Genomic DNA, 23,923 nt, shown 5'->3' with positions numbered 1-23,923 from the left:
GTCGGAATTTCTGAACGACAGAAAACATGGGCTTCTTAACACAGCATGCCTTGGCCATTGATGCAAAGCCTAATCAAGCGAAATGAGGCCTTGCCGTTCCTAAAGAATAGCAGACTGCTATTATCTCATGAGCTCCAAGTTTTAGCCAACATGCAACTGTGGCACAGCTCGTTCCAGCAAACGCAGCCCAGGTTAATTCTGTTTTCTCTTGCCACTTTAAAAATGGTCCTGCCATCACCCACAAATGCTCTTGATTTTCATCGGTTTACTCTGAAATACCATTTGCTGATGGACTAATTCAGTCTTTTAAGAGGGAGATGGGCCAGAGCTCGATGTCACTAAGCAACTCTAGTCTATGCTTGAATGTTGATGGCAATGAAGCAGGGGATGGAAGAAGGAGGGTGGGGGAGAGAAGGGGGGTGGGGTGGGAAGGAGAAAGGAGGTGAGAGAGGGAGAGAGAGACAGAGAGAGAGAGGAGGGAGGGTGAGAGAGAGGAGGGAGAAAGAGAAGGAAGAGAGAGAGTGAAAGAAAGAGGAAGACAGATGGGAGAGGGGGAGAGAGAGAGGAGAGACAGAAAGGGGGAGAGAGAAAGGGAAGAAGAAAGAGAGAGAAAGGCATTTTATTGTGCATCAGCATTCAGTCACAAACTCTTGCAGAAAGTATTCCAGGATGGATTGCCCAGGCTAGCCTATCATTCATCGGCAGGACTTCTGGCAGGCTAACATTTGGGCCAGGCACATGGTGGCAGCTGTTTGTCCCAGGAAGTACAGCCTTGTTTTCAAAAACTCAGCAGCCATGTCACTTATTTGCAAGGCCATGTTACTAGCAATCAGGCTTCTCCTGTGTGCTTTGTTTTTTAAGAAGTCCCCATAGCTTTAGAGCAATTTGACTGTGGATCTGCTCAGCTTCCAGTGATGGGCCTTCTCATTAGCATGGGCCAGCAGTCCTGTAGAGCAAGGATTTTTAACTTGGGGTATTGCATAAATTGCAGGAAACTGAACTTGGATAGGAAAAAAATGACATCTTCATTCTCACTAACCTCTGATGGAAAATATATGTTTCCTTCAATTGTTTAAAACTGGCATTCTGAGAAGGGGCCCACTGGCTCCATCAGACTTCCCAAGGGGTTCGTGACACCCAAGAAAACCCTGGGCTAGATGACAGACCTTAGATGCTCGAGTGCTTTAGAAGCTAAATGGATCCAAGCATGGCATGAGTCATTTTTGTCTAGGAAACTTTAGATAATCATGTTTCTAACCAGCCAATACAGGAAGGGGAGTAGGGTTGAAGCTAAAAGCCAGGGTACATCCTCCTCCCCTGCCCCCTAGGAGGAACAGGGCATCCAGGTGAGTGGGATGGCAGAGTGGTCCAATGAAAAGCTTGGTGGATTTACAGGCACAAGACCTGAGGTCTAGTCCAAATTTGCTCCTTACTTGCTGTGTGACCCTGGGCGGATCACTTTGTGTCTCTGTGCCTCTGTTTCCTTATATGTAAAATAAAAGGCCCTACCGCCAGACAGAGAGGCATTGAACTCGAGGCTTGCATTTTTGCATATGGTAACAGTGTGGATTCATTTTGCTTGACTTTGTTTATTTGTTATGAAGGGGTTTTTTTTCTTCTTTATCTTGATTTTTGATTGGGAGGAGTTACAGGAAAGGGGGATTTTGCAATAATGATACCAAAAAAAAAAAAAAGACCACTGAAACATTTTTTAAAAACACTCAAGAAAACAGAAGGAAGTTTAGAAGAAAGCACAGACCAGAAGGATATTTTGGAAAATGACATGTGGAATTTATTATGTAATTTTTTTTCCAAAGCAAACACTATGAAATGGAGATTTCTGGTTCCATATGCAATCCTCTTTGTGCGTTCTGCTACATGCATGGAAATGCTCTCTCTTTTTGGTGTTAAAGTTCAGGGAAAAAAGTAAAGTCAAATGAAGGGGTTAGACAAGATGCCCTCTCAGGGGCCTACCAGTCCTGAACATAATGTGACCCCTACCTACTCTGTGTCCAGCACAGTGGCCAAAGTGCTATATTTAACAAACTCCCTTGACCCTGGGCAAGTGACTTAAACATTCTGAGTCTCCATTCCCTCATCTGTCAAATGAAGGGCTTAGGTTCAACATCCTCAAAGGTCTCTTTCAGCTTGGCATCTGTGATCCTGTATTTTCTTCCAGTTCAAGGGTTCTGAACTTTTTTTGTTTTCATGGACCCTTTGGCAGTTTGGTGAAGCCTGTAGACTGACTAGGCAAATATACCATGCATAGAGGACCAAAAGGTAAAGGAATGTTTATTGACTATCTAATCCTTTTGATTCTTATCGTCAACCACCGTTTTTCTACCACTACTGCCATTTCTATGAAAATAGATGTTTCCAGTGTTGATACTCTGCTGATACTGCATTGGAGAACCTATAGTCACCACTACACCATGATTTGGGCTTTTGTGGAAATCGCCTTGAGACGAGCAATACATGAAACAAGAAGGTGGACAACAGAGAGACTGAGGACTGAGTCCTGCCAGGATTCTCTAATGAACTAGTCAGCTCCAATGGCAGCAGAGCCATTACATTTTGAATCTTTAACGCCTCATTTCTTATTACTCCAAATGAGGAAGTAGAAATGACATTTAGGACAACAAAGTAAAGGAGAGTTCTGGATGTTCCTGTCTGTGTCTGTCTGCGCAAACCACTTACCTGCCCTGGACTCAGGGTCCTCAACTATAAAATGAGGGAGCTGTACTGGTTACCTCTACCATCCTTCCCAACTCTAAACCTATGCATCCACGAGCTCAACCAAACCAAGAATCTGCAGAATAAACCAATGCTTTAGAGAGAACAAGAGGTAACCAGGGGTGTACCAGAGCAGGCCCATACAACGTACTGGCTCATGAGAGCCAATTATTAAATTTTCAGTACGATCATTTGCATCTTGGAAATTGGCAAATGTTATGGGTCAAGGCTTGATTTGTCATTTTGTCGATTAGAAAATATTAATAATACCTATTAAACTTAAAAGTGTATCATGTATACGTTTTCCCTCAGAAAGCTGGTTGTTAAACACTTACCAGCACATCCCTGGAGTAATGCGTGAACAGTCTCAGTGTTATAGTAATCGCTATAAAACGTTTAAGAATAACCCCAGTGTGTTAGTTAGCTGTCCTAAAGAGAAGCTATGGGAGAATGTGGAGGCATGAAGGGATGGTGATCTGCCCTGGCGGAGTACACACACTGATGACACTCTAGATTCATTGCTGTATAATCAGGTGGTACTGATGAGCAAGAGAGGCCAAATTGTAAATCATCCCTAGCTTCAGCAAGGGAAGAATTCATTTCCTTCTCCCCTTGGAGAGAAGTGGCTTTCTTTCCTTTTTTATATATGTTGTTATCGTTTTACTTATTTTTATATTTGTTCTCTCTCTCTCTCTCTCTCTCTCTCTCTCTCTGTCTGTCTGTCTCTCTCTCTCTCTCTCTCTCTCTCTCTCTCTCCATTCCCCCCCACCCCAAGCAATTTTTGTAAACCTGCAAAAAAATCAATGCATATCTGCATAGACCAGCAAAATGAATTCCTACTATAGCCATGTGCAAAAATGTTTGTCTCTTCCTGCATTTTAAGTTCATCACCTCTGTGTCAGGAGATGAGTGGAATATTTCAGCTCTGCTCTTTTGGGTCCATGGTTTACCATAGCATTGACCAGAGTTCTAAAGCCTTGAAAGTCGTTTTTCTCCAGAATGTTTTCATTATATAAATTGTTCTCCTAGTTCTATTCATTTTACTCTGCGTTAGTTCATAGAAGTCTTCCGCGTGTCCTCTGGAATGTCCCTTTTCATCATTTCTTATGGTACAATAATATTCCATTACATTCATATACCATAATTGGTTTCACCATTCCCCAATAGGAGGACCTCCCTTAGTTTCTAGTTTAAAGCGACCACAAAAAGAGCTGCAAAAAAAAAAACCAAACAGGGCAGCTAGGTGGCGCAGTGAATAGAGCACCGGTCCTGGTGTCAGGAGCACCTGAGTTTAAATGTGGCCTCGGACACTTGACGCACTAGCTGTGTGACCTTGGGCAAGTCACTTAACCCCAACTGCCCTGCCTTCCTCCCTCCAAAGAAAGAAAGAAAGAAAGAAAGAAAGAAAGAAAGAAAGAAAAGCCAGCCGTGTCTGAAGAGCTGATTCGCACCTGTGGGTCCCTTTCCTCTTTCTTTGATATCGTTGCAGTATGGGGGTATGGCTTTCTGTCCCTGAATTTTACTCCTCCCGTTTACTCACCCCCTTTCCTTTGTGGAGATAAGAGCTTTCCTGAAATCCACTCCCCTCCAGGGGTGTGACTTTCCTTTCAAACCCAGGGAGCCAACATGGCCACCCCTGCCAACCTCACAAGCTCTGTCACTTCCAGTGTTCTTTCAACTAGCTCTCATCTCAGGGGGATGTAGCCCCGCAAATTGTCATTTCCCTCCATCTCTTGCACTCCCATCGCTGATAAATATGTAGCTTGCGAACCCCCAGCCAGATTACTCTAGCAGATCCAACTTGGTTTACAGATCCTCAATAATTTAAACGCGCTTCCCTTCTGGGTTTGTTCTGCCTTGCTTTCCTAATCTCATCACACGTATTCAAGTCTATAGAATTGGCCCAGAATCAAATAACACTGCAGCTTTTAATACAGCGTCATAGGCATGTCAAGAAAACCAAACAGTACCCCTTCAGGAGTTAATAGTTCTCAATATAGGCTTGCAGACACGATATGGGGAGGGGGAGAAAGAAACCGCACGACTACCTTACCTTTCCTTCCACTCTGCATAGGGAGAGAGAAGGCGACCAACAGGCAGCGTGGGGTGGAACCTCCGAAGGAGCGCTGTCCAGATGTAGGGCATCCTCCCTTTCCTCTCAGTATCTTGAGTGTTTAGGGCTCATCCTCGGCGCCTTGGTCGTGGGGAATGATAAGACCTTGAGGATGAGCGTAGCTCAGCCCAAGATGGAAAAGTTCAACGTGAGGGGGAAGGGAAGGGAACAAGCATTTTGTAAAGCACCTCGTATGTGCCGAGCTCTGTGCCGGGCACCTTACAAATATTATCTCATTCGAGCCCCACAACAACCCTGTGAAATAGGTGCTAGTATCCTCATGTTACAGTGGAAGAAACTGAGGGAAACAGATTCAGCGGCTTGGCTCTAGCTGGGACACTATTCTGGCTCCCGCTTCCATCATTATCCTCTGTCTTTCGGGTCAAGTTTCTGGTCATCTTCCTACACCTGGGGGCACGGGAGGAAGGGAGAAAGGGAGGGACTTATTACCAATTAGAGCTGTCCAGAAATGGTATTGGCTTCCTCAGGAGACACCAAGTTCCTCCTTTCTAGAGCTGTTCAAGTGAAGGCTGACAGTCGGTGATATACAGAGATTTCTGTTCGAGTGTGGGTTATGCTAGATGGTCTCTGAGGACCTTTGCCCCTCTAAGATTCTGTAATCCTCTCAACGTTCACCTATATACAGAATTCCTTCCCAAGTGATGTCCTTCTTCCTGTCTTTGATTATTTGTCATTTTAGTACTCAGGACACATTGTCACAGTGAATTCTCTTTGATTATTTCCCAACCACTTCCAATAGTAACATCGGTCAATGTGTATAGATGCCCTACATTCCCTTCAGTGTTAACTAAGCTGTGGTAGAACTTCAAAGATATCACTTGGAATTCCATTTAGGGAATAAGAAAGGAAAGTAAATCAACTTACTCCGAGAGAGAGAGAGAGAGAGAGAGAGAGAGAGAGAGAGAGAGAGAGAATAATCCCAGCTACTAAGATAAATAAAAGCTCCTTTTTGACATTTAAACCTCTTACAACTTGACCCCTTCCCACTTTTCCTGCCTTCTCAGGCTTCCTAGGCATCTCTCCCCTTTGTGGCCTCTGAAACCCAACCACACTTGCTTGCTCATCCTCATACTCAACCTGCCATCTCCTGTCATCTTGCCTTTAAAATGGCTGTCCTTTAAGCTAGAATGCCTCCTCATCTCTGCCTCTTGGAATTCCTGGCTGCCTTTTGAGATTTAGGTCAAGCGTCTCCCTTCTACAAGAAAGGAAATTTTTCTGATTCCTTCAGTGCCCTCCCTCCTAAAACTGCCTGGTGTTCATTTGACACATAGTCTGTGTATATCTCTATCTACAGATTGTCTCCCCTAGTAGAAGATGGCAGGGGTTTCTCCTTTGTATCTCAGTGCTTAGCGCAGGGCCTTGCATATAACAAGCACTTAATAAATGCTCGTTGGCTGATGGACTGATGCCAGACCCCCAGAAGTAATAAAACTGCCAGGAACTTTACAATAGTTCAGATAAGACATATGTATTTTATATATATATATATATATATATATATATATATTAACATATTAAGATGTATTGATAACTTTTAACCCTGCAGGTTTAACCTAGAGAAAGGGGCTGTGGGGGGAGATAATAAAATCAAAATAGGCATCCTCTGAGTTGGGGGTGGGGAAGGTATTTAAGAAACATGGGTGTGTCTTCATTTCTAGAACAGGGCTTAGAGATTTTAACACAAGACCTGCATGAAGCCAAAATGTAGCTTTGGGCACCCTGAAAGATCCTCTCATTTCTCTGACCAGGGACAGTCTGACAGGTCCAAAGTCTGCTACTCGTTGCTATTTCAAGAGCATCTCTTTTTGTCCTGACACAAAGACCTTGCCAGTGACAGATATAGCTTAAATACAATTTAACTCCAAAGCATCCTCCCAAGCCTTGCAATAATTGTATGGGAGCGTGTGGACTCAATGCACTTTTCTTGGCCATTTTGTAAGTGTTTTTATCTCCCCTACTGGACTATAAGCTCTTTGAAGACAGGGGGCCCGTCTTATTTATTTTAGGACCTTGTCTAGTGCTTAATGCAGCGATTTTCGGAGAGTAGGTACATCACACATGTTGAATAAATAAAAGGAATGACCAAATGAAATGAATGAATGAAATAAGCCCTTTGCTCTCTCACAAAGGGGCAAAAAGTGAAATGAAGTTACTACAAGACAAACTGGAAATTACCCTATTCTTTTCAAACTTATCAATAATTCTTACATTTATTTCACACACAAAAAAATCCCTTTAAAAATATATATTTCTGAAGGGCAGTTTAAAGAAAAAAGGAAAAAGGAAGGTCTCTAGGTGGGAGGAAGGAGTCAAAAAATGTTTAATCTCATTTTTGACTGAAGAATAAGCTTGCAATTCATCCTTGAAGTTAATCTTTTTCTATTACCAAAAGAGAAGCTTGGCTCTGCAGCCTAGCATTTTATTGCATTTATTTTATATATTAAAATATTTACAATTCTTTATAATTCGGGAGAATAACAGAAGAGCAGCACCTACCACTTGGTAGCTAAATGAACCATAGGACATCTTCCATTCTGCATTGAAAGTGGGATTAATATATAGTTCAGAGCAATTGACTGGGAGCTCATTCAATCATTTATAGTGTACTCATTATACCTTTCATCTTTTCAAGAAATACAAGAATGAAAGTGCCTCTACGTGGCCCTACAGGAAGACAGTGGTCTTTCATCATCCCCTTTATGACTTAAAAATGGCGCATGGGGAGGAGGGGCAAAGCCAGGGTTTTAAAAACACCTGCAAGGGGGGAAAAAGCCTTCATCTCCTCAGAACTTCAGGTCTCTATGTAATTTCAGTGGCCATCTGCTAAAAGTGGGCTTTCTATTTGAAATAAAATGAGGAGGGGAGGGAGCAGATTTCTCTGAATTCATAAAGATAGCCTTTAAGCAGCGGTGCGATAGAAATGCACATCCATTCACTTCGCCATTTCTTAAGTGCTTATCAACCAACGAGCATTTATTAAACACCAACTATGTGCCAAGCCACACTGTAAATAGAAGGACCAAAAAAATAAAATAAAATAACAGTCCTTACCCACAGGGAGCTGGCATTCCATTGGGGTTGGAAGGAGGAGTTTGCAACAGGTACACAGATATCTAAATTCAAGGTGTGCGCTGAGTGATGGGGGGACCCGCCCTGGCAGTAGAGGGGGAGGGAGTGGGGATCAGGAGAGACTGTGCAGAAGGGGACGCTAGTAGTGCTTTTAAAAAAGTTAGGGAGTCTGTGAGGCGGAGGGAAGGAGGAAGGGCATTCCAGGCATGAGCAATCACCTATGCAAAGGTATGGACAAGGAAAATGAAATGCCATGCCTTGGCAACAGCCATTAGGTCACTTTTACAGAGGAGAGCTTCCAAGGGACACCTGCCATCAGACTGAGTTGATGTATTGGTTAGTTTTGCTGGATGCTGTTTTCTTTTGTTTTTTTTTCTCCCTCTCTCCCTCTTGTCTTTCGTCTTTTTTTATTCCCTGCAAGGGATAAATCTCTATGGGAAGATGGGTATATGCAGGGTGTCCCCAAAAGTCTTACTACAGTTTTAAACTTTACTAGCTTAAGATTGCACTAAGACTTTGGGGACAACCTACACTGGAAAATCAAGGCAATGTAAAAAACAAAAGATAGCAAATAAAAGAAAGGGAAAAAAACTTAAGAAAAATAATAGGGAAGGAGAGAGACTTCTCTGGATTTGAAATGAGAGAATGTGCCTTCTGCTACTTAGAATCTCAGTGACCTTGGTTGAATGATGCCCGGGTTCTATTTCCTCATCTGTAAAATCAGAGATTCTGACTAGATGATGTCCAAGATGATTTACAGCTCTAAAAGTTCCATGATGCCTTTCAGATTATCTTATTTGATCATTAAGACCACCCTATGAGATAGGAAGTACAAGTTACCACTAGCTCCATTTAACAGATGATGAAACTGAGGCTCACTGATGCAGAGAATTTCCATCATGCCATAACCAGTCAGTCCAGTCCTCTCTCCACCACTCAACACTGCCTCTTCCCCTGTACAAAGGTGCAGGAGAAAATGCCTTCCCTATAAAACTGCGGGTCATCGAGTACATCTTGAAGCTGCCCAAGACTCTTGGTAGGTAGGTAGTGAACAATGGCTCAACTTCAGAGCGAATGTTGTTTCTGTCATTTGGGCTTAATAAAGGGATCCTAAGGCATAGGGGATACTCCTGTGCTAAGCCCAGAGAGTACATCTGTTCCTCTCCAAGGCAACAAAAGCAGTTTCATAAAAGAAAAAATAAATAAATGAATGAATGAATTTTTTAAAAGCTGCTTTAGCACCCAGCTTCCAGGATGTTGTGATAGCCTAGTAAAAATGACTCCAGTTCTGGGCTCCATGTATCAAAAGGCTTTTTATCCCACTGATATATGTGCATTTTCAATAAAGGGCTGGTAACACAGTTTAGCACAAAGGTACTTTCGGTCCCAAGAGCTGGAATGTCAAGTGCTCCCAGCTATCTGAATGCCCCTGATGTCTTCTGGGCAATGACTTCCATTTGTCCTTTTATCACTGCCGCCCAGATAATATTCTGAACCCACCAGGTGAGAAAGGAGAGAGATGCACTTTGGTCTGACGGTTTGAGAACAAACAAAAATCTAAGTGTAACATTGCTCTATCAAAAATTGCCTTCCCCTGCCCTCCAATCCAATTTCAAAATCAAATTTCATTTTAGAAACAACTCCATTTGACGAGCATTTATTAAGTGGCTACTCCCTGCGAGGTGCTTAGACCTTAGGTATTCAAAGACAAAACTAAACAGTTCCTGCCTTCAAGGAGCTTATGTTCTACTAAGGGAAGGGGAGGATGGGCAATCATAAAACATGTACACAGCTAAGACAGTACAAGCAATGACGGTGAAGGAAGGAGGAGAGCGCTGACCAGCTCCATCAGGAACTGTCTTGTGTAGGAGATGGCATCTGAGCCTTGAAAGGAGCCAAGGACTCCTTGATTCAGAGGTGAAGAGGAAGGAGACTCCAGGCATAGTGGACAGCCAGGGCAAAGGAGAGGCAGGAGATGGAATGTTTACTGAGGCTAGGCACTAGACCATTGGGACTAGAACCAAGAATGCATGAGGAGCAGAAATTTGAAATAAGTCTGGAAAGGAAGGTTAAAGCCAGATTATCAAACAACACAATTTGTGTTTTATTCTAAAGGCAATAAGAAGCCACAAACTTCAAGCCAGTTTCAAAGCACCATTAATTAGAATAAAAATTAAAATTTGGTCCACATGAGAAGTATTTAAAAGATTCAGAACAGAAAATGAGTGAGAGGAACAATGTATTTGCAGTCTGAATTGTGGTTTCAAATGCCAGTCTCACTATTGGTAACCTTTGGTAAATGAATTAAAAACTGTCTCCATTTTCCTCATCTAGAAATAACCTACACATGAAAGGAATACTCACTATAGTGGATAAGTGATTATCCAGCCTCTGTCTGACAACCTCCCAGAAGGGAACCCCAACCCATCTTAAGGCAGGCCATTCCACTTTAAGTCAGATCTGATAGCAAAGAAGCTTTACCCAACATCAAGCCTAAATTGTGTTTTTTGTTACTTCCCCACACTGTTCCTGGTTCTGCCCTCTATGGCCAAATAGAACAAATATAATATTTCCCCATGATAGCTCCCAAATGTTTGTTACCAGCTATCATGCCCCATCCCCCACATCTTTTCTCCTCCAGGCTAAACATGCCAGTCATGGACAGACTCCAGGCCCTTTACCTTCCTGGTGGCTCTTCTCTAGACATTTCAGTTAGTCAACGTTCTTCAACTATGATGCTAGAAATTGAACCCAGATACCCCAGATGAGATATGATGCAGGCAAAGTGCTGCAGAACTATCACCTCCCTATTCCTAGAAATCATAATAACTAATGCAGCCTTTACTTTCGGAGCTGTCACTTCACATACTGACCCTCACTGAGCTTGCTGTCCACTAAAACCTTCTTTTTTCAGAATAGCTGCCCTTATTCTGCCAGTGTCTTCTCCAGTATTATACTTGTAAAGTTAATTTTTTTCTACTGGAGTGCAAGACTTTATATTTCTTTCTCCATATTGAATTTTTTCTTATTAGATTATTTTAAAATTTTACCTCATTAGCATTTTATCTTATTAGTCCCAGTAGGACTCACACAAGAAGGTAAAGAATTTTATCAGTTCTTTACAGGATCTTGTTGATGCTTTGTGATTTCTATATTTTGTCTGTGGGGTGAATAATGTCTGTCCTATACCCTATTTGCATTATTATCTTGAGTGCTTGTACACTGTACGGGAAGTAGGGTCATTTTACTCATATCTGTAGAGATCTGGATACAAGCTATGTTTTATGGTTGCCAGAGAAAACTATGGGTGGGGCAAAATGAGACAAAGATAAGGATATGGGGAGAGAGACTCACATAATCCATGTAAGCTCTAGAATGTTTGCTTAAAGGTTACACTACCTGTGGGACCTGGACATGTCTGTTAGTTTCTCTGAGCCTTAACTTCCTCATCTGTAGAATGGGGATAATAATCCCCACCCCAAAGGGCTCTTTTGAGAAGAGGACTTTGTAAACCTTAGAGTACTCCAGAAAAGCAAATGGTCCTTATCAGATCGACATCCTGTGGAGGATGCTGGTACTGCTACATCACCCTTGATTGTTTATTCAGAGCCTTTGTTTTGCCTTCAATATCTGGTTTTCTCAACAGTGCCCTGCCTTTTTGCCCTGGTTGCTCAAGAGGACGGTAGTATGCTCATTTTTCTCTTCTAATAGAACATAAGCTCCTTGAAGGCAGGAACTTTCCATAGGTTTGTTGTATGTCCAGAGCACCCAGTGCTGTGCCCAGGTCACAGTAAGTGCTTGATGAATGTTGTTTGGTTAATTAACTAATATACTAATGGAAAAACAGATCCCTGAGAAGTCATGAGTCTTTAACCAGTTGGATTAAACAAGCAACTTATACGTCAAAATTGCTCACCAGACACGCTCGTCATGCCTTCCTGACATTTTTGAGAGTTTTTTCCCCTTTCATAACCACTCCATTCCTCTACTCAAGCCTCCCTCTGATGCCTCTTCAAAACACAGATGGGAGCCTGGGTCTTATGGACTGGGCCCCAATTCTAGCTGGTCCTACCACCCTAGAAGGGTTTCTACTCCAGGCTCAGTGACGCTCTGGGTTCCTCTCATCCAACATCCAGATGGGGGTGAGTTCGGAAGGGCTCCTCCTTAGTCCAAGTATCAGAGGATACCATTTCTTTAGTCACAACAACACAGGAAGACCCTTGACAAAGCTGAGGAGGGCCATCAGTGAGCATCACTTGAGTGTGTTCACTGACACCAGGAAATCAGAGATCCATGAAGTTTCACCAACACGCGGGGATTTCCATCATTTGCAGTCAGCTCTTCTTAATGTATGTTTATATGTTAGTGTATGTTTATATGATCTTCAGCCATATTATTTTGTTTGCAAAAAGTCCAGACATCTTTTAAAACATCTAACAGTTCTCCTATACCATCTTATAGGAGTCTAAATTAATTCCCCATGCCATTATCACTGTCTGCATCTGAGTGTGTTATAGATTCAGTGTGTTAGAGAGCATAGATAGAATGCTGGATTTGGAAGCAGGAAGACCTGGATTCAAACCCTGCCTAGCCATAGACACTAGCCATGTAGTCATGGGCAAGTCACATAAGCTCTCTGGGCCTCAATTTCTTCCTTTGTGAAACAGGGGAGATAATGGCTGTACTGCTTACCTTGGAATTTTGATCAGAAAGAACCTCAGAAGCCATTTTGTCTAACTCATGCTTGAGCAAAAATTCTCTCTACAGCAGAATAACTGACTTTTGTATATCCCTTTAAATCTTGTAAAAGGCTTCATTCCACTTATCTCACTTGAGCTTTGCAATAGGCCCCATGAGGTAGGGACTACAGCATTTATCACCAGTAGATCGCGAAGAACAGAAATTATTTTACAGATGGGTAAATAACTCATGACTTGCCATTGTCCAAGGTCCAGAAATGTGGTCAGCGTCTGAGACAGGATTCGAACCTGGGGCTCCCAAACCTCAAATCTCATGTTTTGCCACTTTGTCTCTCATAGATAAACATGCTTTGAGCTCGAAGCACTAAAATCATCCTTGTTAGTATCATGATCAACATCATTCTGATCGCCGTGACTAACATGGGGAATATCTGTGATCCAGGCTTGTAGACTCACGCTGCGATGTGATAAGAGTGGGGACTTTGCTGACATGGGAGCTTCTGGTGCAGGACTCCCTCTATCAAAGCAGGTTCTGCAATGTACGTAGTCTTACAGAGCTGCCCAGAGCACTGAGAAGTTATGTGACTTGCCCAGGGTAATACAGCCAGTATGAGTCAGAGTTAGGACTTGAACCCAGGTCATGCTACCTTTCTTAAATGCACCTTAAACAAACTACAGCTAGGTCCCGATCGATTGTTGGTCTTCATGCTCAAAGAGGACCAAAATGATATCACTAGGTTGTGGTCAAAGTACAGGGTGTCTAACTGAGGCTGAGCAGACCAATATGAGCTCAGAAGGCTCTATCCCAGGTTGAGCACAAATAATCCATATGAACATTTGGGATGGAGATGGCTCTGAACTTGTGTATCTCATGGTTTGTTGCTGTTGTTGGGTGGGGTTTTTTTGAGGTACCACAATTCTGCTTCATTCATACAGCATAGCACCTTCTTTGATTAGGGCACACCATACTGGGTGGTCCTGTGCCAGTATCTCCCATGTCATGCCATCAATTCCAGAGTTCTTCAGGAAGATTTTGAGAGTCCTTGTATCATTTCTTGTACCGTTGTATCATTTCGTCTGAACTTCATGTTAGCACTTTCCATTTATTGACTGTTCCTCGGCTCTTTCTGAAGCCACATTGACTCTCGGGTAGATAACCATTTTCCAGGTGAAGGATCAGCCTACTAATGAGAACTTGGGCAAGAATCTTGCTGGCAATGATTACGAGAGATGCCCCTGTGATTGTCACAGGATGACTTCCTTCCCTTTCCTTTATAGAGATGGAAAAGGGAGGCATCCTTGATCTCCTAGAGGATAACCTCCTCTTGCCATGTAACTTAGAAGATTTTAGTCAGCTTTTGTATGAGCAGTGGACCCCCTACCTTGTGTACCTCAGCTGCAATAGAATCAGTGCCAGGCACTTTGCCCCATGAGAGGAGCCTAATGGCATTCAAAACCTCTTCTTCAGTTGTAAGTTCAACTTAAGAGGAACTGACTTCGACCTGAGATATACAGTCAGTGGCTTCAGCATTTATGACAGTCTGTTGAGAACACCGTTGAAGTGTTCAGCCCATCTCTCCAGGATCATGTCCTTATCACTAACTAATGTGGCTGGTGCATCTCAACTACTCGGTGCTGATGGAGCCTTCAGGGCATCATAAAAGCGCTTTGGATTGTTACTATCAGCATAAAACTGAATTTCATCTGCCTTCTTACTGAGCCAAGAATCCTGCATTTCTCTAAGTTTTGCTTGTACTTTACTTTTGATGCAGTTAAATGCTGCCTTCTTAGAGACAGAATCTGTCCTGCTGGAATTAATTGTATCCTGCTGGTACCCTGTGGAGCCATCAGGGGTCGTCTTGACTTTTGTCTTGACACTGGACTACTGTGACGCTGGAAGATTGAGGCCGATTAGTGCAAATAAGAATCCCCTGAAGGGATTGTATATATCCAAAGTCACATTATTCAAAATTACAATTATGTAAAAAATGGTCATTGGTTTCAGCCTAGTAGAAATATATGTGTTGCAAATTTGAATAATGTGACCACTCTCCTAGATCCATTATTCGCATTAATGGGGCCTAACTTTAGTCAACAGTATAGCGAGCTCTCAACTGAAGAATTCCCTCTGCTAGTGCAAATCAGCCCCTTCTCTGTAACATAGAGTCAGAGAGCTACCTGGAGCTGAGCTGTCCAAAGCAGCCCTCAAAACTCCCCAGGCTAAACTGGAACCAGATTAAAATGTAATTGGAAAATGTTTAACAAGATAAATAAAAATACAATACACCCTGATGTTAATTTGTGGTTTTCTATGTTCTGTATGTGCAGAGAACCATTTCAATTTGAATTTGACATCACCAACCTAGAGCACTGAGACAGAAAGGGACTTTCCCAAGGCCACTCAGTCAGTAAGAGGCAGAGGCAGAATCTGAACCCCGTTCTTCCTGGCTCCTGGTCCAGTTCTCCATTTAATGTATCACATTGCCTCTTATGAACAAAATAAAAATGGTAAATATTTCAGTGGGGAAATGATAATCCTATCAGACCCATCGCATAAGGCAATTCAGCATTTATTAAGAGCCAATTGCATGCAAAACATTGGGCTAGACTCACCAGAAGCTGCAAAGATAAATGAGACACGCTGAAATAACAAGATGGAATTAATTATATCAGATATGAGGAAAGCATTTCTAGCTTGCCCTACTGAAGCCAGTATTTCAAGGCTACCATTCCCCTCCCCACCAAAAAGTACAAATAGTCTCCTTAAAAGATGTGGTTTTGGGGCAGCTAGGTGGCACAGTGAGTAGAGCCCCGGCCCTGGAGTCCGGAGGACCTGAGTTCAAATCTGCCCTCAGACACTTGACACACTCACCAGCTGTGTGACCTTGGGCAAGTCACTTAACCCCAATTGCCCTGCCTCCCCGCCTCCAAAATAAAAAAAAAGAGACGTGGTTTTCTACACTTTTAAGATTCCCCATAACCAAGTGCCATCATGAGATCCCCAGCCTTCTCAGGTGAATACTAAGGAGCACAAATCTCATTGGAACAAGAGCAGAAAAGAGGTGAGCCTTGACTAAGGCAGCCAAGCCAGTCAGACCTGCTCTTTGATAGAAACACGTTTTCCAGGAAAGGAAAAAAAAAAAGCAAGAGCCATCAATGAATGTGTTAAAACAATCATTTTCCTGTCTCCTTGAAGAAAGCTGTTTTCATTGCACTAGGATCATAAGCAATTTAAAATTGTATTTGGGACTAATTGCAAACATTTTAATTGTAAAGAGCTCTGATGTAAATGATACACTTCTGTGCAGATAACACGAGTGATTAATCAACTGTGTACAGCCAGAACGGTGGTCAGGATGTTTGTTCTGACTCTTCTGAGGCTTGGGACTTGAGTTGGAATAGAGTAATTAGAAATAGAAGGAATCCATAGACTAATGGTTTCACCTCAGAAGAAAGGCAAAATCATTCTGTCCAGTCCTTGGGCTGCTCTCTTCAGAACATGGCACAGCGGCTGACCTGGATCCGAGCCTCCTCAGCCTACTGTTTGTTTTTGCAAAGTTCCCCTTTTTTTTGTTTGTTTAATTAATTTGAATATAGCTAAGGGTGTGAGTACATGTAATAATAATCATAACAGTCATTATTATCATAACAGCAGCTAGCCAGTGCAATGGAGAGAGGCAGACACTGACCAGCTGTGAGATGCTAGGGAAAATCACTTAACCTGCTTGCCTCAGTTTCCTCAACTGGGGATAATAACAGCACCTACCTCCCAGAGTTGTTGGGCGGATCAAATGAGACAGAAGTTGTAAAGCGCTTAGAACAATACTTGGCCCATGACAGGCACACAATAAATGCTTGCTTCCTTCATCACCATCATCATCATCATAGGATAGGAACTGGACCTCTCATTTCACTGGTGTAAGAAACTTTGAGTTGAGAAAACGCTCCCTCCCAATGCCCCTTCTCTGAAATGTATCTTCTTATAGAGTCACTAGAGCCGTGGGGTCCAACTCCAATAAAACAGGGGATACTGAACCATCTAGAGGGATCTCTGTAGGCTGCATGTTGACTTTCAAAACCATATGTGTTTATATAGTTCTTTTTTTCCTTAATATGGCAGCACATTAAAATCAGATAAGAATTGCATTTTAATCTGATTTGGTCCATGTTCGAGAGACTTGAGGAGCTAACACACTTGCCCAGGGTCACACCACCCCCCATGCTGCATATACATAAGGAGACGTATATAATACTCACATGCACATGCACACTGTTCATCCTGAAGTCATTGCCTTCATAGCATAAAACTGTTTTTGTTTTCTTTGAGGTAGGAACTGAACCCCGGTCTTCTTGTCTTCCTGCCATCTGCTATACCGTACTGCCTGATGGTAATAAGAATCATAATCATCATATTTATTTATATAGTGCTTTAATTGTTGTTCAGTCATTTCATTCATGTCCAACTCTCTGTGATGCCATTTGGGATTTTATCTACTGGAGTAGTTTGCCATTTCCTTCTCCAGCTCATTTTACAGATGAAGAAACTGAGGTAAACAAGGTGAAGTGACTTGCCCAGGGTCATGCAGCTAGTAAGTGTCTGAGGTCAAATTTGAATTCAGGTCTTTCTTACTCCAGGCCTGGCACTCTATCCACTGTGCCATCTAGCTGCCCCTTTTAATGGTTATGAAGCACTTTATGTACATTTGAACCTTGCAAACTCTGAGAGGCAGATACTACTAGTATGTAGAGTGGGAGGTGGTTTCCAGACCCTGTAATTTCACCAAGATGAGGGAAATCCCAGTGAGGAAACTCCATCCACTGGAACAAAGAGACAAGAAGATTAAGGGACTTGCCCATGATTACAACATAAATGTGTGTGGCAAGAACTGATCCCAGATCTTTCTAACTCAGAGTTCAGCACAACCCTCACCACACCATGATGCCTTTCTTGCACCTGTGTTTATGGGGGTTTATCTATATAGATGTCCCCAAAGTACAGGAAAACCCGGGTTCAAATTCTCTCCCTGACAACCAGTGGCCGTATGATACTAGGCAAGTCACCTACCTAGTACCCCAGGTAACCGCCTCACACTAGAAGTGGCAGAAGAGCTGTGCCACAGCAATGGTGAAAGGTTCTTTTTTTCCACTGAAAGTCCCCCATTCGATGAAATCATAAGTCTGGACCAAATTGTGTGTGTGTGTGTGTGCGCGCGCGCACACGCAAATATGTGTGTATAATATATACATACATATATAGAGACAGACAATGAGATGGATGAGATAGAGAGATAGATGATAGATGGATAGATGAATGAGTAACAGAAGTAGATAGATGATGGAGAGGTGAAATAGAGATAGATAGACAGACAGATAGATAGATAGATAGATAGATAGATAGATAGATAGATAGATAGATAGATAGATTTCCCCATAGACTAAATCACTGTCATTGGCTCATTTTGCCCCCAGTCTGGGAACCTCAAAAATATTTTACCCTGGAAGCCTCAAGAAACACTCAAGACTTCCATAGGAAATTCTTAATCGAGGCAGAATGCCCCAAAGACAGCGGTTTGAGAGCCAAGCCTCCCCACGGGCCTTGGTCCAGTTCATACGAGCCCAAAGCCTGAGGTATCGAGCCCTGGGTTCCATTAGCAGTACAACCCTAGGCATGCCAGCTAACCACCATAGATCTTCATTTCCTCATAAAGCAATATAGATGATAACACCATCCCAAGACAATTGTGAGTTTGTAAACCTTAATGTGCTAAAGACGTGGGAGTTGTCATTATTAGGCAGTCCACCCCAGAGACTGACAGTACCTCCATAGAACCTCCATTTATTTGTATTGATGCACATACGTAGGGAGGCGTATATAATCCCCACATCCATATGCACGCCGTTCATCCTGAAGTCATTGTCTTCACAGCATAAAACTGATTTTGTTTTCTTTGAGAAAAGCCAAGGAGACGCTAAGTGCGTACGTAACATATGGAGGACTCGGAGGAGTGCGATGTATCTAGAATCCATTGTTCTTTTCTTTTTGACAAGCTGAATAATCCATTCAATATTTTCCAAAGGCTAAATGAAGCCTTAAAAAGTGTAATTCACAATTGGAGGATAGGAATGGGTAAGTGCTTACATCTTGAGCGTGCACCTTCTTGATGTATCTTGAGAAGGAAATGCTCAGGCCCCAGCTTGCCTTGGGAGATGGGTGGTGTGTGGGGAGCTCCTTTGTGTTCTGCCGTACATTAAGCACACACCTTTGCATTTCTGCCTCTTTATGTGGTCCCATTGATACATAATGAACAGCAATCTATTTTACTTCCAAGTTTCTGCTGACAAACAGAATACCTACAAAGCTGTTGCATATTTGAATAATCATGAGTTTATTTTGGAGGAAGACTGATGGATTTTTTTTTCCTCTTCCCGGAATTCTAGTTCTGCATTCTCTCCCTAGACCCTCTGGTGGATGCCGTTTGTTGTTCTGTTTTTGGTTTTGTTTTTTTTTAAAGAAAATATATTTATTCAGAATTTCATTTTGATTTAATAGAAAAATGGCCATTGCTGCGGCCACGTGGAATACTCATTTTTCTCTCATGCAAACATGTGCCACATTAATGCCACAGCCTCTGCTTTCCTCCAGCATTCTTTGAGGACAAGGAGGGAAACAAAACCTTGTCTGAGATTAATTTCTGGCTCATGATTTCCTTTTAAAATGGCTGTTTTTCATTGCCATTTAAAGAGGGCCTTGTGATCAATTCCCCTTCCCAGCATGCACGACTGAGCAAAGGTGTTCTAGCGTGTCGGCTCCACGCATGTAAAGTAATTGAACCCCAAAGGAAATGGAGCAGAAATTCTTTGTTGTCAGTGTACCTTTCCTTCCTTCCTCCTTGTTGTTTCTCTTTTCCTTTTCTTTCTTTCTTCCTCCCTTTCTTTCTTTCTTCTCACCAAAGCTTTTCTGAAAATGTGACTTAGAAATACAAATGATTTGGAAACCCAAGTAGAGTAATTGAACCCCAAAGGAAATAGGACAGAAATTATTTATGTTTTGAGCTGTGCTTTTCCTTCCTTTCTTCTTTCTTTCTTTCATTCTTTTTCTTTCTCATTCCCTCCCTTCTTTCTTCCTTTCTGCTCACCAGAGCTTTTTCAAAAATGTGCTTAGAAATGCAAATGATTTGGGAAACCCAAGAGGCCTCTTTTTTTTCCAACATGGACCAATAAGGACCTTTGTTTGTGTCTTTCAGGTCGGGCTAATTGAAGACTTTCTATACCAATTAGAGGATAGTTTCTTAAAAACCAAAAAATTGAGAACAGCCAGGAGGCAAAAAATGAAAATGAAGCGGCTTCAGAACATGCAGCAGTGCTAGTCACTGGAGACACGGAGCCCCCTTTCCCCTTCCCCCCCCTCCCCAACCCACCAACCACAACCTCCCCAAGGAAGAGGTGCAGACATCCAGGCAGGCAGAGTTTGACAGCTGGGACGACAAAGGCCTGCCTTCGGATGAATGAGGCGGCTCTTCCCTCTGGTTCGTCTCGAGCAAGGAGATTCTACACTTCATTAGTCTCAGCTGGCAGAAATAAATGTTCTCAGAAAGTTTGACTTGGTTCTTGTTCACATCCGTCTTATTTATTTAAATAGCATAGAGAATAACCATGAGCAAAGCTCACTCACCCATTGTGCCCTTTCTAGAGTATAGTGGGCTTTCCCCAATGTGCACACAAGGCCCTGCTAGTCCCACAGAGTTAATCATCAAGATTCATTCACATTAGCACATAGGATCACATATTCAGAGCTGGAAGGACCTTAAAGGCCATTGAGTCTATGCTCTCCTCTCCCTCCATTTTACTGATGTGAAAACTGAGTCGCATCGAGGTTAAGCACGCTAGCTAGCTTTTGAATAACATTTTAGGTTTGCAAATGCCTTTGTGTATAGCATCTCCCAAAGAGTCACACAGCTGGTAACTGTATAAAGTAGGATCTGATCATGGGGTTTTTTAATGGGACTTCCAATAGTGCTCTCTCTATTATATCACACTGCCCTTCTCTTCATATATGAAGAAACAGCATAGACGTAAATTTAAAATCATATCAACAATCATGACAGGCTGTGGGGTAGGCAGCTAGAGCCAACCTCAAAGCCAGGGAAGACCTGGATCAAAAGTTCTGCCTCTGAAACGTGCTGTCTGGAAGACACAAATCATTTCGCTTCTCACTGCTCTAGAGTCCAGACCCTTCTCTAAGGTGGTGAGTTTCAGAGAAGGTGCCAGCTTGCATCACTGGAGGAAACTTCCCCACCTCCAATTTCTCATACCGATGAAATCCCAGGTCCAGGTCATCCATCAATGACCACATGAAGGCAGCATGGCATCACTAAAAGAACACAGGGCTTAGCACCAGGAAGACTTGAGATACACACACACACACACATATATACATATACACACATATACACATACATACATGTGCATATATATATATATATACGTACATATATAGGAATATTTTCCCCAATTACATTTTCAAACAATTTTAAACATTTTCTTAAAGTTTTGAGTTTCAAATTCTACCCCAGTATAGATTATACATGTGTGATCATGTAAAACATTGCTTTATCAGTCATTTTGTGCAAGAAAATGTATTTTTAAAATAAAAGGAAGAAAGTGAAAATAGCATGCTTCAGTCTGCATTCAAACAATGTCAGTTCTTCCTCTGGAAGCAGATAGCATGCATTACTGAGTCCTTTGGAATTGTCTTGGGTCATTGTGTTGCTAAGAAGAGTTAAGTCATTCACAGTTCTCTATCATATAATATTGTTGTTACTGTGTACAATGTTCCCCTCGTTCTGCTCACTTCAGTATGCATCAGTTCATATAAGCCTTCCCAGGTTTTTCTGAAACCAACTCGCTTGTCATTTCTTATAGCACAATAATATTCCATCACAATTATATACCATAGCTTGTTTAGCTGTTCCCCAATTGATGGGCATCCTCTCTACTTCCAATCCTTAGCCACCACAAAAAGAGCTGCTATAAATATTTTTTGTACATATACGTCCTTTTACCTTTTTACCTTTTCCCTTTTTTTGGATGTCTTTAGGATATAGACCTAACAGTGATATTGCTGGATCAAAGAGTATGCACAGTTTTATAGCCCTGTGGACATGGCTCCAAATTAGGATGCAACCATTCGGTCTTCTCAGCCATATCCCCCAGCTTCCAACAAACATACACATATTTGAGGAGATGGCAGGTCACAAATTATTAATAAGATTTAGAATTAGAAGAACCCTTAATGAATCTGTAGCCAAGACTCCAGATCTCAGCTTCTTCATCTGTAAAGTGAAGGGGTTGACCTAAATGATGTCTTAAGGCCCCTTCCAGCTCTAAACACAAAAGCCAAAGAGAACATCTAAACCAAGGGTGGGTAACCTGACAAACTAATCTCCTTATGTTAAAGCTGAAGAAACTAAGGTTCAGGGGAGAATTGCCCAAAGTCTTCATAGAATTGTAAATTTAGAGCTGGGAGAAACCTTGGCGGTCATCTAGCCCAAACTCTTCATTTCAAGATAAGAAAACTGAGGCTGAGAGGGATTTGCCCACTGTCACACAGCTAGTAAGTGGCAGAGCCAAGATTCAGACTCAAACCCATATCCAAATCCAGTAATCTTTTCACTGTACTATGCCAGTAGGTAACAGAAATGGTGCTGGTAAAAAACTAAACTATAACTAAATGGAAATGACTCAGTTATAGACATGAATAACTTTTCAAGGCCAGGAAGACAACCATCAAAATTCATTTGGGAAAGGATAAGTGATATCCTGGAAGGTGACAACAGTAAAATAGAGAATTGGGACATTAATGACATATTGAGCAAAGACAATGTTGGAATACCACTATATAATGACATTGTGCACAAAAATGCACAGGGAGGGAAGATAAAAAGAGAGAAGTTGATCACTGGTCTGCCTAGGTTCTGTCCCTGCCTCTGCTACTAATTGTGAGATCTTGGGTAAGTCAGTTCATTTCTGTGAGTCTCAGACACTTCATGTGTAAAGAGAAATAATTAGACTAGATGATTCCTAAAGTCCCTTCTTGCTCTAACAAATGTTCTCTAATTATCTGGCTCCTCAGGGAGTTAATGAGTAGACAAAAGAATAAAAGTGCCCAATTTATTCCACTATATAGGGCTTGCAAAAATGTCTTCCTGCCCTCAGGATCCACATACCAGCAGACAACTTCTTTAGCGGCAAATCCTCTTTAATCCCAGCAGATGGCTAGCCTCTGAGGGACTAAGAGATTCCAGGGAATGTGAGTCCCAGAGGTAGGGAGTAAGGGGTGATGATGTCAACTCTTGTGTGGCAAGGGCAGAGCACACTTTTTCACTTCAAAAGTGTCTGCATGACCAAAGGTTGCCGACAGATCCTGACAGGTCGCTGCCATGACCAAATTCCACTACAACAAAATACCTTGGACAGTTCTTTGGGCTTTGTTACAATGGGCTTGTTGCCCTACATTCAGAAGAACTGGATTTCCTAGGAACTGCTGTTCTCTGGGTGGCAAGTTGACCTCTTATTATTGAACTCAAATATATATTCTTAAAAGAAAATGGAGGTAGGAGAAGGAAGTAAGAGTGTGGAATATTGCATGTACTGTCAGACTTGGTGGTTGGTTGTGCCATTTAAACCATTTTGTTCCTCTTTTTTTATTTGTTCCAAGGAATGGCTCTCTGGGATTGAGACTGGAAAGGGCTATATTTGGAAAAGGAGGTGATATAAAAACAAAATGTATCAAAAAAAACCTGTTTAATAAAATAATAGAAATTTTAAAGAAGAGTTCAGCAAAGAGGAGTAGTACCAGATTTTTCTCCCCATCAATAGGTTTTTAATTACATGTATGTAATTTTATTATGTGGTTTTTAAATTTTACAGATCATCCTATGTAAAACTAAATAATACATTTTTTATCTTTTTTTGAAGAAAGAAAAACTGTTGAGCATAACCATTGTTAGTCATAGCAAACAGAAGATTTTAATTGACTCTTTGATGTTCCCCTGAAATCAGACCTACATTATACCTCATCTTAGCAATTGTTTGTGCCCAAGTGGCTTCCAGAAAACAATTTGTTTTTCCCCTTTGATTTTCTTTCTGAGCTAAGGATGCTAGAGTTAAATTGCTTCTTTCTTCCCCCTGAGTGAGAACTGTGGGCCACCTGAGTAAGTCACCTACTGTTATTGCTATCTTTTGAAATATTAATGATTTCTCTTAGATCTATAAAGATGATCTCTTT

At 41.9% G+C, this 23,923-nt stretch overlaps 1 protein-coding gene across 1 annotated transcript in view; it reads left to right on the top strand.

Annotated features, from left to right (window-relative positions):
- The window catches only part of SPATA16 (spermatogenesis associated 16), a 235,750-nt gene extending 215,500 nt beyond the window's left edge, over positions 1-20,250 (top strand). The window contains 1 exon segment of the mRNA XM_036755681.1: positions 19,881-20,250. Within this exon segment, the coding sequence (XP_036611576.1) occupies positions 19,881-20,003 (123 nt within the window). The 3' untranslated portion in view covers positions 20,004-20,250.
- The last annotated feature ends 3,673 nt before the right edge of the window (positions 20,251-23,923 follow it).

Source organism: Trichosurus vulpecula, chromosome 4 (genome assembly GCF_011100635.1).
Source record: "Trichosurus vulpecula isolate mTriVul1 chromosome 4, mTriVul1.pri, whole genome shotgun sequence".
Lineage (NCBI taxonomy): Eukaryota > Metazoa > Chordata > Mammalia > Diprotodontia > Phalangeridae > Trichosurus > Trichosurus vulpecula.
The sequence above is the reverse complement of the archived record's forward strand: the minus strand, read 5'-3'. Positions and strand labels throughout refer to the sequence as shown.